We start from the raw sequence: 14,498 nt of genomic DNA, 5'->3' as shown, positions 1-14,498 counted from the left end.
ACCTTCTGCTTATATAAATCAGCGGTTGGACAGGTAGCATATTGTGTGTCAATGTTAGCTATGAGCTCTGTCAGCTCTCAGAGCCGTTTGTTTTGCTTTTTATTCTTATAAGACGAAAAAGAAATAATTTGGCCCCGCAGATATGCTTTTAGCGACTCCCAAATTATAGATTTTGAAACATCTGGAGTGTTATTTGTTTCTAGAAAAAGCTCGATGTGGTGTTCAATGAACTTACAAAACTCCTCATCTGACATTAATGCTGAGTCAAATTTCCAGAACCGCTGCCTTGCGCACACGTTTGGATATGCGATATCAACCTGCACTGGTGCATGATCAGAAATTACAATTACATGATATTTACACATAGTGACCCTTGGGGTAATAATAAAATATCCAGAAGGAAATAATCAATCCTGGAATACGAATGATGCACGGGGGAGAAGAAGGAATCGTATTTTGCTAAGGGCTCAGTGATACGCAGTGGATCTGAAATGCCATAGTTTTGAAGAAATGTGTTCAGAACGGACACTGATCTGGAGGTCCCAGTAGACTGACGCGGCTTAGACCTGTCAAGGTTGGGATCGAATACCAGATTCAGATCCCCGCCCATAATCAGGTGATGCGTATTGAAGTCTGGCAGCAGGCCAATTAGTCTTATAAAAAATTGTGGATTGTCCCAAGTTGGTGCATAAGTATTTACCAAGATAACTGGAGTGTTGTGGAGCTTACAAGTAACTATCAGAAAGCGACCATTCACATCACATTTTACATTTGAGGTGATGAAGGGAAAATTTTTCCTAACAAGAATGGCAACCCCCGCGATTTAAATCCAGAATGGTAGACCTGGGAAACCCAACTTTGTGTCAGCCTCTTGCTTTGCATGTCCGGTTTGAAAGTTGACACATGAGTGAATATCCTTTTGCATTTTCTAAAATTATTTAGGCCTTTCACATTCCATGTAATAAATTTAGTAGAATCAGGTGTAGTTGCAGCACTTTTGGTTACACAGTTGGCTATATTCACACTTTCAAGACAATCATGACAGGCAAGCTGAACAATAATTTGGGGTAAGTATACGCACAAAACTGCAGCCAACAAGAAAAAAAGAAATTAAAAAAATTAAAAAAAACAAAAGAGCAAAAGTAAAAACCCAGAGTAACTATAAACGCAACTCCCACAAATCGGGAGCAAACTACGCCCTGCCCCCCAAAAGAGCTTATATCCCCCGCTCTTTTTCTTTCCCTCCTTCTTTCTCCCTTTTCTTCTCCCCAGTCAAGTCTGTCCCGTGCTCAGCAAATGAAAATGAAATAAACAATAAAAGCAAAGGTGAATCAAATAGACCAATACGGAAGGCTGGGATGGTCCATTTGGTACAGTAAAGCAGTTGGGCATCTTTCTTTGCCTTTAGACAATAATTCTGATGGCAAAAGATCCAAACGGGACAGACAAAAACAAAAACAAAAAGAGCTTATATCCAACATGTCTCTTCACTCCCCAAATACAAAAGTTGCCCCTAGCAGGGAACACCAACTATGACCCAGTTGTTAGCCATCTGGCAGATTGGAAAGGCACACGTGACTTCTCTTGGTCGATTACTTCACTCAGTGATAAACAATTATTTGCAGACCTATTAAATTATGAAAGAAGCAAAAGTTCAAACCTCTCTAAAGTGCAGTCTGAGTCAGTGAACAATAGAGAGTCAAAAAGCAACTGAGGTCGCACAGTCCACTCAGCCCGTGTCTTGATTCCCACACACAGCCAAGATGCGATTCCTGACGTAGTCTTTAGCAGCCGTTGGATTGGTGAATATTTCCTCACCAAGAGGAGAAGAAATCCTCAGCTTCGCTGGGTATAGCATCTGGAATCTCACACCCCGACATCCGCGCAGTAGATCTTTAACTTCTTTAAAGGCCCCCCGTCTCTTCGCGACTGCAGATGGCAGGTCCGGGAAAATTAGGATTTTGACTCCATCATGCGTCAGGGGACTGTTTACCTCCTCCTTTTCTTGAACGTAATGAAATTTGACAATAAGTGGCCTGGGTCTCTGGTCTCTCGCAGGGATGGGCTGGAGGCTGCGATGTGCCCGATCCAGTGTCGGAGCGGTATCCAGGGCCAAAACCTCCTTTAGTAGCTGGGCCACAGAGTTGACAGGGTGCGTCCCAGTCTCAAAGTGCTCTCTCACGCCAAATATTCGAATGTTGCATCTGCGCTGTCTCCCCTCAAGGTCTTTGGTGTTGTCCGAAAGAGCTGACACAATTTCTTTCAGATCGTGAACTTGCTTCTCCAAGTCCACAGCCCGGTCCGAATACGTGTTTGCATCTTCTTCCAGGCTAGTTAGCCAGCTATGGTGGTCAGTGCAGGTAGTTGCTAGAGCATCAATCTTAGCACAAAGTTCAGTCCGCACTTCATCTATTTGGTCAGAAACATTGCTGCAAAGCGAATCGATCAGCTCATTGAGAGCTTGGCACTTGGTCTCGACTTTTGCTTCCAGCGTAGAAATTTTGGCGACTACATTCTTCTCCAAGTTAGCCATGGCAGCCATTAGCGCGGCCGTGTCCGGGGATGTAGCATTGCTATCAATTGCCTTGGCTCCATCAGTCTTTCTGGTGTTTTTGGACCCTGACATTGTTGTAAAGTTCCCTTGGGCGATGCGCACATTTGCAGTGGTAACTCAGCTGATGACCGATAACGCGTTAGTGCCCAATGTCACAGTATTTATATGAAAAAATAGCGTATCCCCACAGAGCAACTCAGCCACGCGTCTTTACATGTCGCTGCTCCTACGTCAACCCCCGCCACCACTGTACTCTTGAGCAGACGTGTTCTCTGGAGTGACAAATCATGCTTCTCCATCTGGCAATCTGATGGAGGAGCCTGGGTTTGGTGGTTTCCAGGAGAACAGTGTAAAGTTTAGTGAAGGGTTGTTTTTCAGGTGCTGGGCTAAATCCCTTAGTTCGCATGACAGGAAGTCTTAATGCTTCAGCATACCAAGACATTTTCATCCTCCAAACTTGTGGGAACATCTTCCCGTTCAAACATGACTGCACACCAGTGCACAAAGCAACATCCATTAAGCCATGGCTGCAGAAGTTTGATGTGTGGCCTCACAGAATCCTGACCTCAACCCGATAGAACACCTTTGGGATGAATTAGAGCGGAGACTTCTCATCCAACGTCAGTGTCTGACCTGCAATTCTGAAAGAATAGTCAAAATTCCCCATAAAAAAGAGTTCGATTCAATTCAGTTGCCTCAGGGTGGTTTATAATGTAAGGTAAAGACTAAGGTAACACAAAGAAAACGCATGTAACCCCAACAAGGAAGGAAAAACTCCAGTTTAACAGGAAGAAACCAGGCTCAGGGAAGGGCAACTAGCTGCCGCAACTGGTTGGGGTGAGAGAAAGGAGACAAGTCATAAAACGTGCCCTGGAAGAGAGCCAGAGATTAATAATAACTCATAATTAAATGCAGTGTGAGTGAGAGAAGGAGAAATGCTCAGTGCATCATGGAAAGCCCACAGCAGCCTAAGTCTATTGTAGCATAACTAAGGGAGGATTCAGGGTCACCTGATCCAGCCTGAACTATAAGCTTTGTGAAAAAGGAAAGCCTTAAGCCTAGTCTTAAAAGCAGAGAGGGTGTCTGTCTTGGGTCTGCGCTTCCACAGGCCCCGCTGGTTTAGAAACTTATTTCCGTTAACAAAGCAAGGAAGCAAGACGAACAGCTTTAACCGGTTTTACTTGCTAGCAAGGGAGGCTGGTCGGAACCAGGCTCTTGGAGCTGAACGCTCCTCACCCGCCTCCTAGCCAGCATCAAATAAAGCAGCCTTCCTTGCTGCCTTTAACTGAAAACAGTTACAGTACACACAAGCACCACCCATTGTAAACCCCCCCTATGGTTCTAAAGGATAAGATACTATGTGTGTATGTGTGTGCACGTGTAAGCACGTGTGTGTGTGTGTGTGTGTGTGTGTGTGTGTGTGTGTGTGTGTGCACGTGTAAGCACGTGTGTGTGTGTGTGTGTGTGTGCACGTGTAAGCACGTGTGTGTGTGTGTGTGTGTGTGTATGCGCGAGAATGTGTGTGTGTGTGTATGTGTAGGTGCACGTGAGTGTGTGTTTGTGTTTGGAGGTGCGTTTGTGTGACCTCCTGCCCACAAAAGGGTCATAAAAGCAGGAAGTTTACTAAACAAGAAAAAATCTTCACATAGGATGTCCTATAATAAAACACTGCAGCCTCCCCCACCAACAGACTGGCTGGGGAGGGAGTCAGAAACAAAGGAATGTCTTTGATCATACAGTTTGAACCAAGACTTACAAATTTAAGTAACACACTGACAACATTTAACAATTTGACTCCAACAGTCTGTCTCCCAAACAGACAATCTAAGCAACAAATAAGCACTTTCTTTTTAGTTCTTCACACTTAACATTGAAACACTGCACTATGTTCAAAAGAGTAACTGAGTAAATAAATCAAACCACAGATTAATTTTAGTACAACAAACCCTGAAGTTAGAGCGACAGTTGTATGTTTTTTATTAGTAGTAGTTTATTACTAGTGTCTGTGTTAGCCCTTTGGCGAACTGGTCAGGGTGACAAAATGTTAAACCTATGACTTCAAATTGTAGTTTAATTAATGTTACACATCCTTTCACAACAGCCAACAGCGCATTCTTGTTTAAAAAAGATGAAGTGACTCCAATGGTTTTAGACAATGAGCTTTCTCAGTGACAGAAGACACCTAAATTCATTCTGTTCTGTGTTTCACAAGCAGTCTGCACAGGATGAAGATGATAAAGGAAAAGAGCTACCTCTAGTTCCTCAGCTCAAACCTCCACGACAGCCACCAGAGGTCAAACACAAATCCCAGATGTGCACTGCTGCACATCTGGCTATATCCACCTCTGCCCCTGCTGCAGTGTCAGCACAAAGACAAGAGGGGGAGGAGGAAGAGGAAGAGGAGAAAGTCTTGAAAGAACTGCAGGTATACTAAATAAATAGTTATTTTTAAGATAAAATTTTTAATCTGAAGAAAACACCAGGTTGCTAATACTGAGATGAGCCTATGGAAAGCTAAATCTAACAGTTAAAAATCCAGGTTTGTGTTTTAGTTTAGCCTGCCCTAAGTGGACTAAACATGCTTCTGCTTTGACTAATAATTTCAGGATTTTCTCTGCTTTTAACTGACAAAAGCTGAACTTTAATTGTTTTCCTGTTAATGATGAATTTGTCATGACAAACAAACATTAAACCTGTTTCAGAAAAATAAATTTCCAGTGAGCATCACTGGACAGTGTTCTGCTGTATTTGCTGTAAGATACTGATTTTTGTAGTTAGAGATGGACACTGTGTAAACATATGGGGTGGCTGTAGCTCAGGAGGTAGAGCAGATCATTTACTATTCAGTGGTTCAGTCCCTGACTCCTCTGATGCATCCCTCCAAGTGTGAATGTTAGCTTGAAAGCACTTAAGCCTAAAAACGTGCTTGTATGAATGGGTCAATGAGGCATGTTGTGTTTTCAGTGCTCAGGTAGAGTAAAAGCTCTTTATAAGAACCAGTCCATTTACTTTACCATTTGTCATTATGTGCAGTGTGAAATATTGTTACAATATAGAGGTTGGCCTTTATGTGTTTTTTGTTAGCTCTGGTTTAACTCATCTGGAAGTTTGTTACATTCTCATGTAATTCTGTTTAAATCGTGGCTGAAATGAACTGTTTGCATTATATTCCTGTCACTTTGATTTTTTAATTTCCTATTACAAAAACAAGAAGAAAAAAAAGATTACAGTGAGGAATTAGGAGTAAAATGAAGTTTTAGTTTTTCTTAGCCCATATGAGAAGGTTCCTTTCTTCATAAACATGCTGCCCGTGCTGTTCGTGCTCTGTACCTACCTTTTTGGAAAAATAAACTGTAGCTGTTCGCGTTCTTTGACTCTTCAAATAATTAATTTCCTTTTAAACTGGGATCAAACTTTCTTTCACCCTTAAACCATTTATTGCTAAACACAGAGTTGTGGGTTTTTTCATATCAGTTTATGGGTTAAATATGGTGGTGGCAGCACCATGCATCGCAATAGAGGATTAGTGTGCCAAAGCCTTCTCTAAGGAAAAAAAGTCATTTATTCTGTCTCAAGAGCTATTCAAAAAATCATCATTGTCATATATCGGCTCTGATCATTGCTGTATTACATTTAAAGTAAAATAATGAATGATTGTACTGAGAAAACATGGATGTAAATTTAAAGTAATTATTGTGCAGAAAAGGCGAAATATGTACTGTTTCTGTTGTTGTTTCATTTTACCTTTTCTGTTCATAGGTGACAGAACTGACAAATAAGAATCACTCATCAGTTGGAAATAAACAAAATGCAAAAAAGGAGAGGACGTCTCTAAACTCACAAGTAGCTAATGAGTTAGCAACATGTGACCAACAGTCAGACCCTCAGCTGTGCTTTACAAATGACTACCCTCTCATAGCAGCAGCTGGACTAAAAGCAAACAGAGAAGGTGGGGAAAACAGTCTCACTGAGAACAAAGTGGAGACGGTAATTGAACAAGTGCCTTCTTGTCCAACAGTAAAGGATGTGGAGATATTTCCACTGGGAACTTTAAAAGATGTTAAACGTTTCCAGACTGATGAGGAGGAGCCAACATCAAGTCAGGACAAAGATATAAAACTAGATGAACTTAGAGTAGGAAGAGTTTCACAGAAAGAAAATGTCAGAACTCCTAATCAAGTGAAAGAGTTTGTTGGACAGGTATCGTCGCCAGCCACAAAAGAAAAGGTCAAGGTTACAACAGTTGTTACTCTACAGAAAGAAAACATTCAAGGATGTGCCAAAAGTCCCAAAGACATGAATGAAACCGCCAAAGAAGCGTCAGAGAAGAAGTCCAATGTGATGGTGGTTCTAACTTTAGAATCCAGTGAAAACGAGAGGACATCAGGTCCACCAGTCCAGCAGAATGCATCACTGAGGCCTGACCAGGAGTGTGTAACTTCAACCTCCGTTACAAAACCTTCCCCATTGTCACCCATCTTAGATTGTAGTAGCAAGCAGGGGAACCGGGAACAAACAGTAACAGGTAACCAGCTGCAATACACAGAAGACGGAGGTAGCCTGAGCTGTGATGAGGCTGGTGAGGGACCGCCCCCTCCACCGCCTCAGATTTGTAAATATAGCCGTATAATCTCCAAGACCAGAGTCAGACCACAGTCCAAAGAGGAAACCTCAGCCAAAATGAATGGCTCTCAAATACAAACAGTATCTGGGGACACCGCTGGTGAGCCCACCTATGTAGGACATGAGAACCATGGTTTTGAGGACGGTAATGATCAGTTTGACAGAAAACCTATTATTGTTTTCTTGAACCAGCCCGTGGACTTTCAGTCGGCCTACAAGCGGCTGTCTACAATCTTTGAAAGTGAGGAAGATACTGGTGGGATTTTTTCTCCAGAGAGCATTTCAGATGAGGAAAAGACAAACCAGGAGGAAGAGGAACAGGGTATTAGAAAAAGTAGTATCGCGAATATTAATATGGGATCGCTCACGACAGGAGATGGTCAGAATCCTCCACAAATACAGCATGAAGGACCTTCAACAGATAAAAGCTCCGCTCTTGAAAACCAGGGCCAGACTGAATCACCTTCACTTAAAAAAACTGAGACAAAAAGGAAATTCAAATTCAAGTTCCCTAAAAAAAGACTGACAGCATTTAGCCAGGCTATCAAAACAGGAAACAGGGGCAAACAAGAAGTTGTTGTTGATGAGGAGGAAGTAGCAGCATGTGGCACAACAGTCAAGGAGACCAAGAGCCAGACAAATAAATCGCAGATGTTTAAAATTAATAAAATGGAACAAATGAAGTTGGACGAAAGCAGCGCCTGCGACAGAGACAATATCTCCTCTTATATTAATACCAGACATTCAGAGTCACATAACCGGGTAGAGGAGCTCTGCAAAAATGCGTTCGACTCTATAGACAGTCTCGAGAAGTCGATTAAACAGTTGGAAATCAGTGTGGAGAGTATAACTGCCCCTGCTTCTTTATGTGACTCAGCTGACAAAGCTCAGCTTAAAAGAAAAGTCAAACAAGAACGAGAGAGAAGTCCGTCCAAAAGGTCAGCGACTCAGATCACTAAGGGTCCAAATCCACCTGAGAGTAAGAGAGCCAAACCCCAGACTGCACGCGCCAGCGAAAGAAACGGCATCAAGAAACAGGTCTGATATTCCTCTGCCCAGCTGTTTCACTGCAGTTTGCTGGGATGGTGGTGGGCAGCGTTACCATCTACCTCTGTGTTCTTTGAATTTGTCTTTCACCAGCTTTGAATTCCTCTCACAGACAAATCTTCAAACTACCCAAAATTAACAAGAAAACTGATGCATTTAATCACATCTCCGATGGAAAGTTGTTTTCCTACCATAACCTAGGTTTTCTGAACACAAGTGTGGGTTCTGCATTGCTGTTTGCCTTTTTCTTCTTCGTGTATGCCTTTCAGGGAAATTCTTTGCTGCTGTTGCTGATGTTTGAAAAGGAAAACAGTACTATGTGAGAGGGTGATCCTTAAAAATTCTACTGCTTTAGAAGAAGAAGAAGTCAAGATTTTTTCCACTTTAAATGACTCAGTCTTTTAAAACTACTTCAGTAGATACCAAAAATTATTTATAATTCTTTTTACTTTAAAGGCCAGTATGAATACACAGCTTAATTGCTTGTTTTTTTTATCGTAAAAACCAAAAAGAAAGAAAAAATGGCAGCTCCCCTGAGATGGGTCAGTGATTGGCAGCAGCATTGATTTTCATGCATTTTTATTTTTTCTACAGTGTCATTAAATGTCCGATGTCATCTGTAATCTTGATTTATGCTTTAATCTAAAGCTCTTGACTGCTTCTAATTGAATCTTGTAAAAACATTCTGTATCTCCTACATGTTTTTCAGCAACACACAGTATAGTTTTTAGCTTTGACTAGTAAAAGGGCTATATAAATGTAGTTTATCCACCATTGTCTCATACTAACCTTTTGTTTACTTTTGTAAATGGCAGACCTCCAGCAGCACCTCCAGCTCTTCTGCTCTGCGATCTCATGCCAAATCTCACCGTGCCTCTGGATCACCAGAAAAGACTCCTAAGGGCCAGCAGCAGTTCACCCAGAAACAGGCCAGCCAGGTAAATGAAGTTTGAGGACACCTGAGGTTAACAGCTCTGAGTCATCGTAGACTAAAGAGGAGTTCATCTAATGTTTCAAGGATTTGTATTCTTGTTTGGTGATTTTGTTGTTGGTTTTTTGTGTCAACCATCATTATATTCTTCTACAGTTGCACCTCACAGTGCAAAAACATAAATGATAGTTTTATAATAAATATACTGAAGCTTCAATTCAATTCAGTTGTCTCCAACTCAAGTCAATAAACCTATACTTGTAACTATATGGGACAAGAGTCAATATAACTGTGCTATTAGAAAAGCAGAAACCATGCTCTACATGATAGAAATGTAAGCACTGCATGACTCTGGTGCTGTTTCAACCACATCTACCTACCTACTGTGTGTGTAGAGAGAGAGTCCACAAAGTGGTCCAAATGGAGCAGGATAGCTGGGTGCTGTGTAATAATGGACAAGGAAATGACCTTAAATTGAGTTTGATGTTTTGATTGCACTTGTGTGTGTTCTGCAGTGGATTTTTGTCCTGTTCTTCTTTTTTCAGATGTGCGTCGTCCTAAAGTTTCTAGATGTACCCTGTACTGTCAAGATACACTCCCTGTATACATTAGAGATTTAGTGACATCTCCTATATCGAAATTAAACATGTAATGTCTTGAAACTAGACAAATTTGACACTGAAGTTTCTACATCAGTGAGTGAATCTTGACCTGCATGTAACCTGTACAACTATCCTTCATCTGGCAGTGAGTTTTTCTGAGTTCAGAACTCCATTTCTTTAGACGCAAACACATCAGGATTCATCATTTACAGAAATGAATAATTCTGTGGAAACATCTGCCACTGATTCACTTCATGTTTATGGCACGAAGAGGTTTCCCATCCTTTAAGCACTGCATGGATGTTTTACCGTTCTTGTTTAGTGATGCATTGAAAAAGGGCTGCAGCTATTTATTATTTTAGTAATCAAATAATCTATTGATCATTCCATTGATTAATCCGATAGGAAATACTTTTGTATGTACTTAATGAGAAATAATAAATATTCAAAAGAGAAAAAACACAGGTCTTTCAAATAAACTGCTCATTGGTTTCTATTCTAGAAATTAGTTTAACTGCATAAATCTACGGTGGCCCCTAGAGACAAAGAGACAAAGCACTTACAAACTCCAAAACAGAGTGATTTATAAACACATGGTGAGTGAAATGGGGTGAGAAAGGGAGAAACGCTCAGTGAATCATTAGAAGCCCCCAGCAACCGGTCTACTGCAGCATAACTGATCCAGCTTTGTCAAAAAGGAGCCTAGTCTTAAAAGTAGATATAGTGTCTGTCTCCTGAATCCAAACTGGAAGCTGGTTCCATAAAAGATGGACCTGAAAACTGAAGGCTCTGCCTCCCATTCTACTTTTAAATATATCAAGTGATGTTCTGTCGTGTGCATGTCACTGCCACTGATTTGTTGTAACCCGCGGTGTGTGTTTGCAGGCTGTCAGCAGAAGCAGTAAAGCATTGTGTTGTTGCTTTGCGTGCTTCTCTGATTAAAGCCTAGCTCGAGGAAACACCCATCTGTCCACTTCTCACTGCCCAGATGCCACTGATGACCTCCAAACCTGTCCTCTTCCTGCTCCTCCACTGCTTCTTCACCTTCAGCCTTCTCTGCCTCCTTCAGATGTGCCTACCTGTCGTTCCTGAACTCTTTGCTGAAAAACTCCTTCAGTTTGTCCATCAGGCTCTTCACCTTGATCCCCCTCTCCATCCTCTTCATTTCCTTCCATTTCCTTGTCCTCACAAAACTTTTATCCCATCTCTGAATCTGAGTCGTCTCCTCCCTTCTTCTAGACACGCCTTGTCAGCACACCACCTTAACATGAGTCCAGCCCACCGTGGGCTTCGCAGCAATGGCAAGTGTCGGCATCGCCTCGTCTTCACCTCCACCTCAGCTAATATTACTCCTCACCCTCCTCCTCTGTCTCGACTTCTTCCCCATTTTCTTCTCCCCCCATCACAGTGACTCAAGGGGCAAAGAGTGTACCAACCCCAGCTCTGCAGGATGTAGCAAGAAACGCACAGGGAGCCAAGCTGTACGTGTGCATGACGGGCACTGTCATGGCTTCAAAGCATACAGACATATCACTGTGTATAATGCATGTATGATGGCATTTAATGGCATCTGGAAACACAAAATCCCTGAACAATATTACTATGAGAGAAAATGCCACACAAGACCACACAGGCCAAAAAAGTAACCGAGAAAAAAAATGTGTCTAAAAAATCCCAAATGCAAAGATAAATAAAAAGTGTCATAAAGATGCCCAGTTGCTTTCTTTCCAAGTGCTACATGTATGATTTTATCCATGCACATAAACAAGCAAATTATTCTCAACGTGTGTTTGTCCCCTAATCACCGTTATCAAAATGTGAGATGACAAGAAATTAAGGTCCAGTGAAGACGGCATTTCTTTAGCTCTTCAGTCCTTCACAGAGAGGTCCAGATGTTAGAACAGTGTGTTAAATTTAACATTCTTTACCAGTCTTCAACCTGTATGTCAAAAATGTAACCAGTAATGTTGAATAAAATTGTCTCCGTATATTAACTTTAATCCATAGATATTTCTTTTACACGATCTCCATGCAGATGTTCTCATGAGCTCAACGACTGCAGATAATCAAGTGAAAATATTTCCCAGCAGATTGTAAATGACTTCAAATCAGCTCGGCTTCACTCGTCCACTGCACTAAATTGCTTAAGTAATTTCATGAACTGAATATAAATGCTAGGGCTAGTTTAGTTCATTAGCATAATATATAACAGGAACACAGGGAATATTTTTAACAGAGTAATTACCTTTATTAATGATGCTCACAACCTAGCAAGGTTTACTTCTAGTGGAGTGTTTGTATACTGCAGGGGCATTTATTAAACCAAATACTTCTTTCAGCCCTGGTGTTTGTCAGTGAATATTTTGATTGTTACTGTAGAAAACATTTTTAAGATATATTTCCTCTTTGCTGCAAATTTGAAATGCTTAGTTTAAAAAAAATCCTAGCACTTCTTCCTCCTGGAAGAACTGCAAAGATGTCCATAAAGAGTTCACGAGACTTTCAGTGAAAGACAGACGTTGCTATGGTTTAGTCTGCTCCATTGAGTTACCATTCGTTGATAAATCAGCTGAAATCCATTGGACTGGATTGCCCATTGGTTGGGCGCCGTGTTGTTTTTTTTTCTGCCTGTCATATTATCTTCGTCTATGAGTTAACTTCACAACATGCCCACAACATTTACACCCATTGGTCAGTTCTTCAGAAGAGAAATTGAATCGAATAACACACTGTAGTTGCTGTAGTCATCATAATGGAGCCATGGTTTAGTATTTTTCAAAACCATTTTTCCAGAAAGCTTTTCCTGGTGTTTGTTTATGTTACAGCAGAGAGCTTTCTGTTTTGGGGGTTCAATACTGCTGAATATTGAGGTTGTGACTATCAGAGTTTATCCAAAAGACAATCCCATACAGACTGTAAGCTGTTTAAGAATTTAACGTGTAAAACTGTCAGTATAGAGCTTTTATGTAGCTACTGTTAACATGAAGTGCTGTGCAAATGTTTCAGGTATTAAAACTAAACTGTTAAAAACTGATGCCCTGAGTAGGTTTTTTTGCTTGCACTGTACTGTAGCTGGTGCATACTGTGCTCATTTCCATTTGTTTGTAGTGACTCTTGTCAAAATGAATGCACTTAATGTTTTATGATGGCTTTTATTGCACTTTCAAGTATGATCATTAGACCATTATAGGAGTCCAGTGAGAAGAATCACTCGGCTCAAGCAGAAGTAAAGAATGACCACACGGACGCGCCACGTGGTTGAAGAACTAAAGCAAAAACATTTCAAATTTAAACAGTAAAAAGAATATACAGAGGTCAGTGTTGCTCTCTGATATTTACCACAGGATCGGTGTTTTAATCTCTTTTAATGTCATATTGACTTCAGCTGTTGCTTCCATTGGTACCTTCCTGTCATTTTTGATGTGCAGTTCTTTGCCCACTTACTGTGACTGTACCATTAAAAACAGTAATATGCTCCTTGTTAACTCCATTTAATGTTGTTAATGTTTTTGCTTTCACTGATAACTACCCAGTCAGTGTTGTCATGTTATAGTTTGTGTGTGATTCTTACTCTGAATCGGAATAAGTACGGGGGACAACTGTGTGCACTAAGACCAACTCTTTACTCACTTTATTTCCACCTGCATGCATTGCCAGTGTGCAACACGTAATTACACAATCGAACAATAAACACATACAGTCCATACAACAAGTGTTGCATCTTCAAAAACAAAAATAGATAACTGAGCCTTAGTATTGTTGCGACTTGTTTACTGAACCTTCTTTTCAGTGCATGTTCAGAACATCAGTGTCCATTTTACTGCGTCCTACAGGACCCTCTCTTCTTCCTCTTTCTTACAACATTAATGTAACACAGAACCAATACTGCTTCTCCTGGCATTACCATGGTAACAACACTCATTCTATCTGCTTCTTTCAGATGAATAACAGGAACTTGGGATGTAGGTATCTATGAATAATAACTATTATGCATACCCATATATTTATAAAAACAACTAATTTCTTGCGATGCCACAACCAGGGACAATTATGAATACACTACATCTCCCCTTTTAAACAAAAACATAATATTTCTTTTCTCCCTTTCCTTTGGAGCAAGCAGTGCGCCGTCCGGCAGTGTCGGCTCCAGCTGCGATGGAAGTATCGGCAATGTGGTTCGCAGACGTGGTGCAGTGGTGTAGCTTTATAGGCAAGAAGAGCTCGATATGGATCAGCTGCTTTTTTTCAGTCTGTACAGCACCTTCTGCTTCTCCATTACTTTGCGGAAACTTAGGACTGCTTGTGATGTGCTTAAAGCCGTACGCTGCTGTGAAGTCTGCAAAGGTTTGACCTGAATACTGTCGCCTATTACCAGACATGAGGACCTCTGGGATGCCATGACGGGCGAAGAAAGATTTCAGGTGAGTAATGACATCGTTTGATTTTGTTTAACAAAGCAATCTCAACAAATCTAGAGTGCTAGTCAACAGCCAGAAGGTACGTTTTCCCCCACTCTGCCATGGGCGGGCAGGGTATCCTGTTGGCATGAGTGGCTCACTGTGATTGTGTCTTTCTTGAATGCATGTTCTGCATCACCATCTCAGAGTTTTGTTGACTCAGCCCGGGCCACCACACTGTTTGGCGTACACGAGCTTTACATTTTACAACACCTTGATTTCCATCGTGTAGTTTTTCCAGCACTTCATTTCTCATTGCGGAAGGAATTACAAGCCGTGTATCT

The 14,498-nt window shown here is 41.2% G+C and overlaps 1 protein-coding gene across 1 annotated transcript in view; it reads left to right on the top strand.

Annotated features, from left to right (window-relative positions):
• The window catches only part of LOC146688421 (uncharacterized), a 66,155-nt gene extending 52,908 nt beyond the window's left edge, over nt 1-13,247 (top strand). Inside the window, exons 20-23 of the mRNA XM_085438039.1 lie at nt 4,767-4,979; nt 6,314-8,215; nt 9,040-9,162; nt 10,997-13,247. Coding sequence (XP_085294165.1) covers nt 4,767-4,979; nt 6,314-8,215; nt 9,040-9,162; nt 10,997-11,023 — 2,265 coding nt within the window. The 3' untranslated portion in view covers nt 11,024-13,247. The remainder of the gene's footprint in view (nt 1-4,766; nt 4,980-6,313; nt 8,216-9,039; nt 9,163-10,996) is intronic.
• Nucleotides 13,248-14,498: the final 1,251 nt, after the last annotated feature.

The sequence above is a fragment of the Copadichromis virginalis genome, linkage group LG18 (genome assembly GCF_057382275.1).
Source record: "Copadichromis virginalis isolate Kocher_CV1m ecotype Utaka linkage group LG18, C_Virginalis_male_GT1.1, whole genome shotgun sequence".
Taxonomy (NCBI): Eukaryota; Metazoa; Chordata; class Actinopteri; order Cichliformes; family Cichlidae; genus Copadichromis; species Copadichromis virginalis.
Note: the sequence above shows the minus strand (reverse complement) of the source record. Positions and strands in the feature narration are given on the sequence as shown.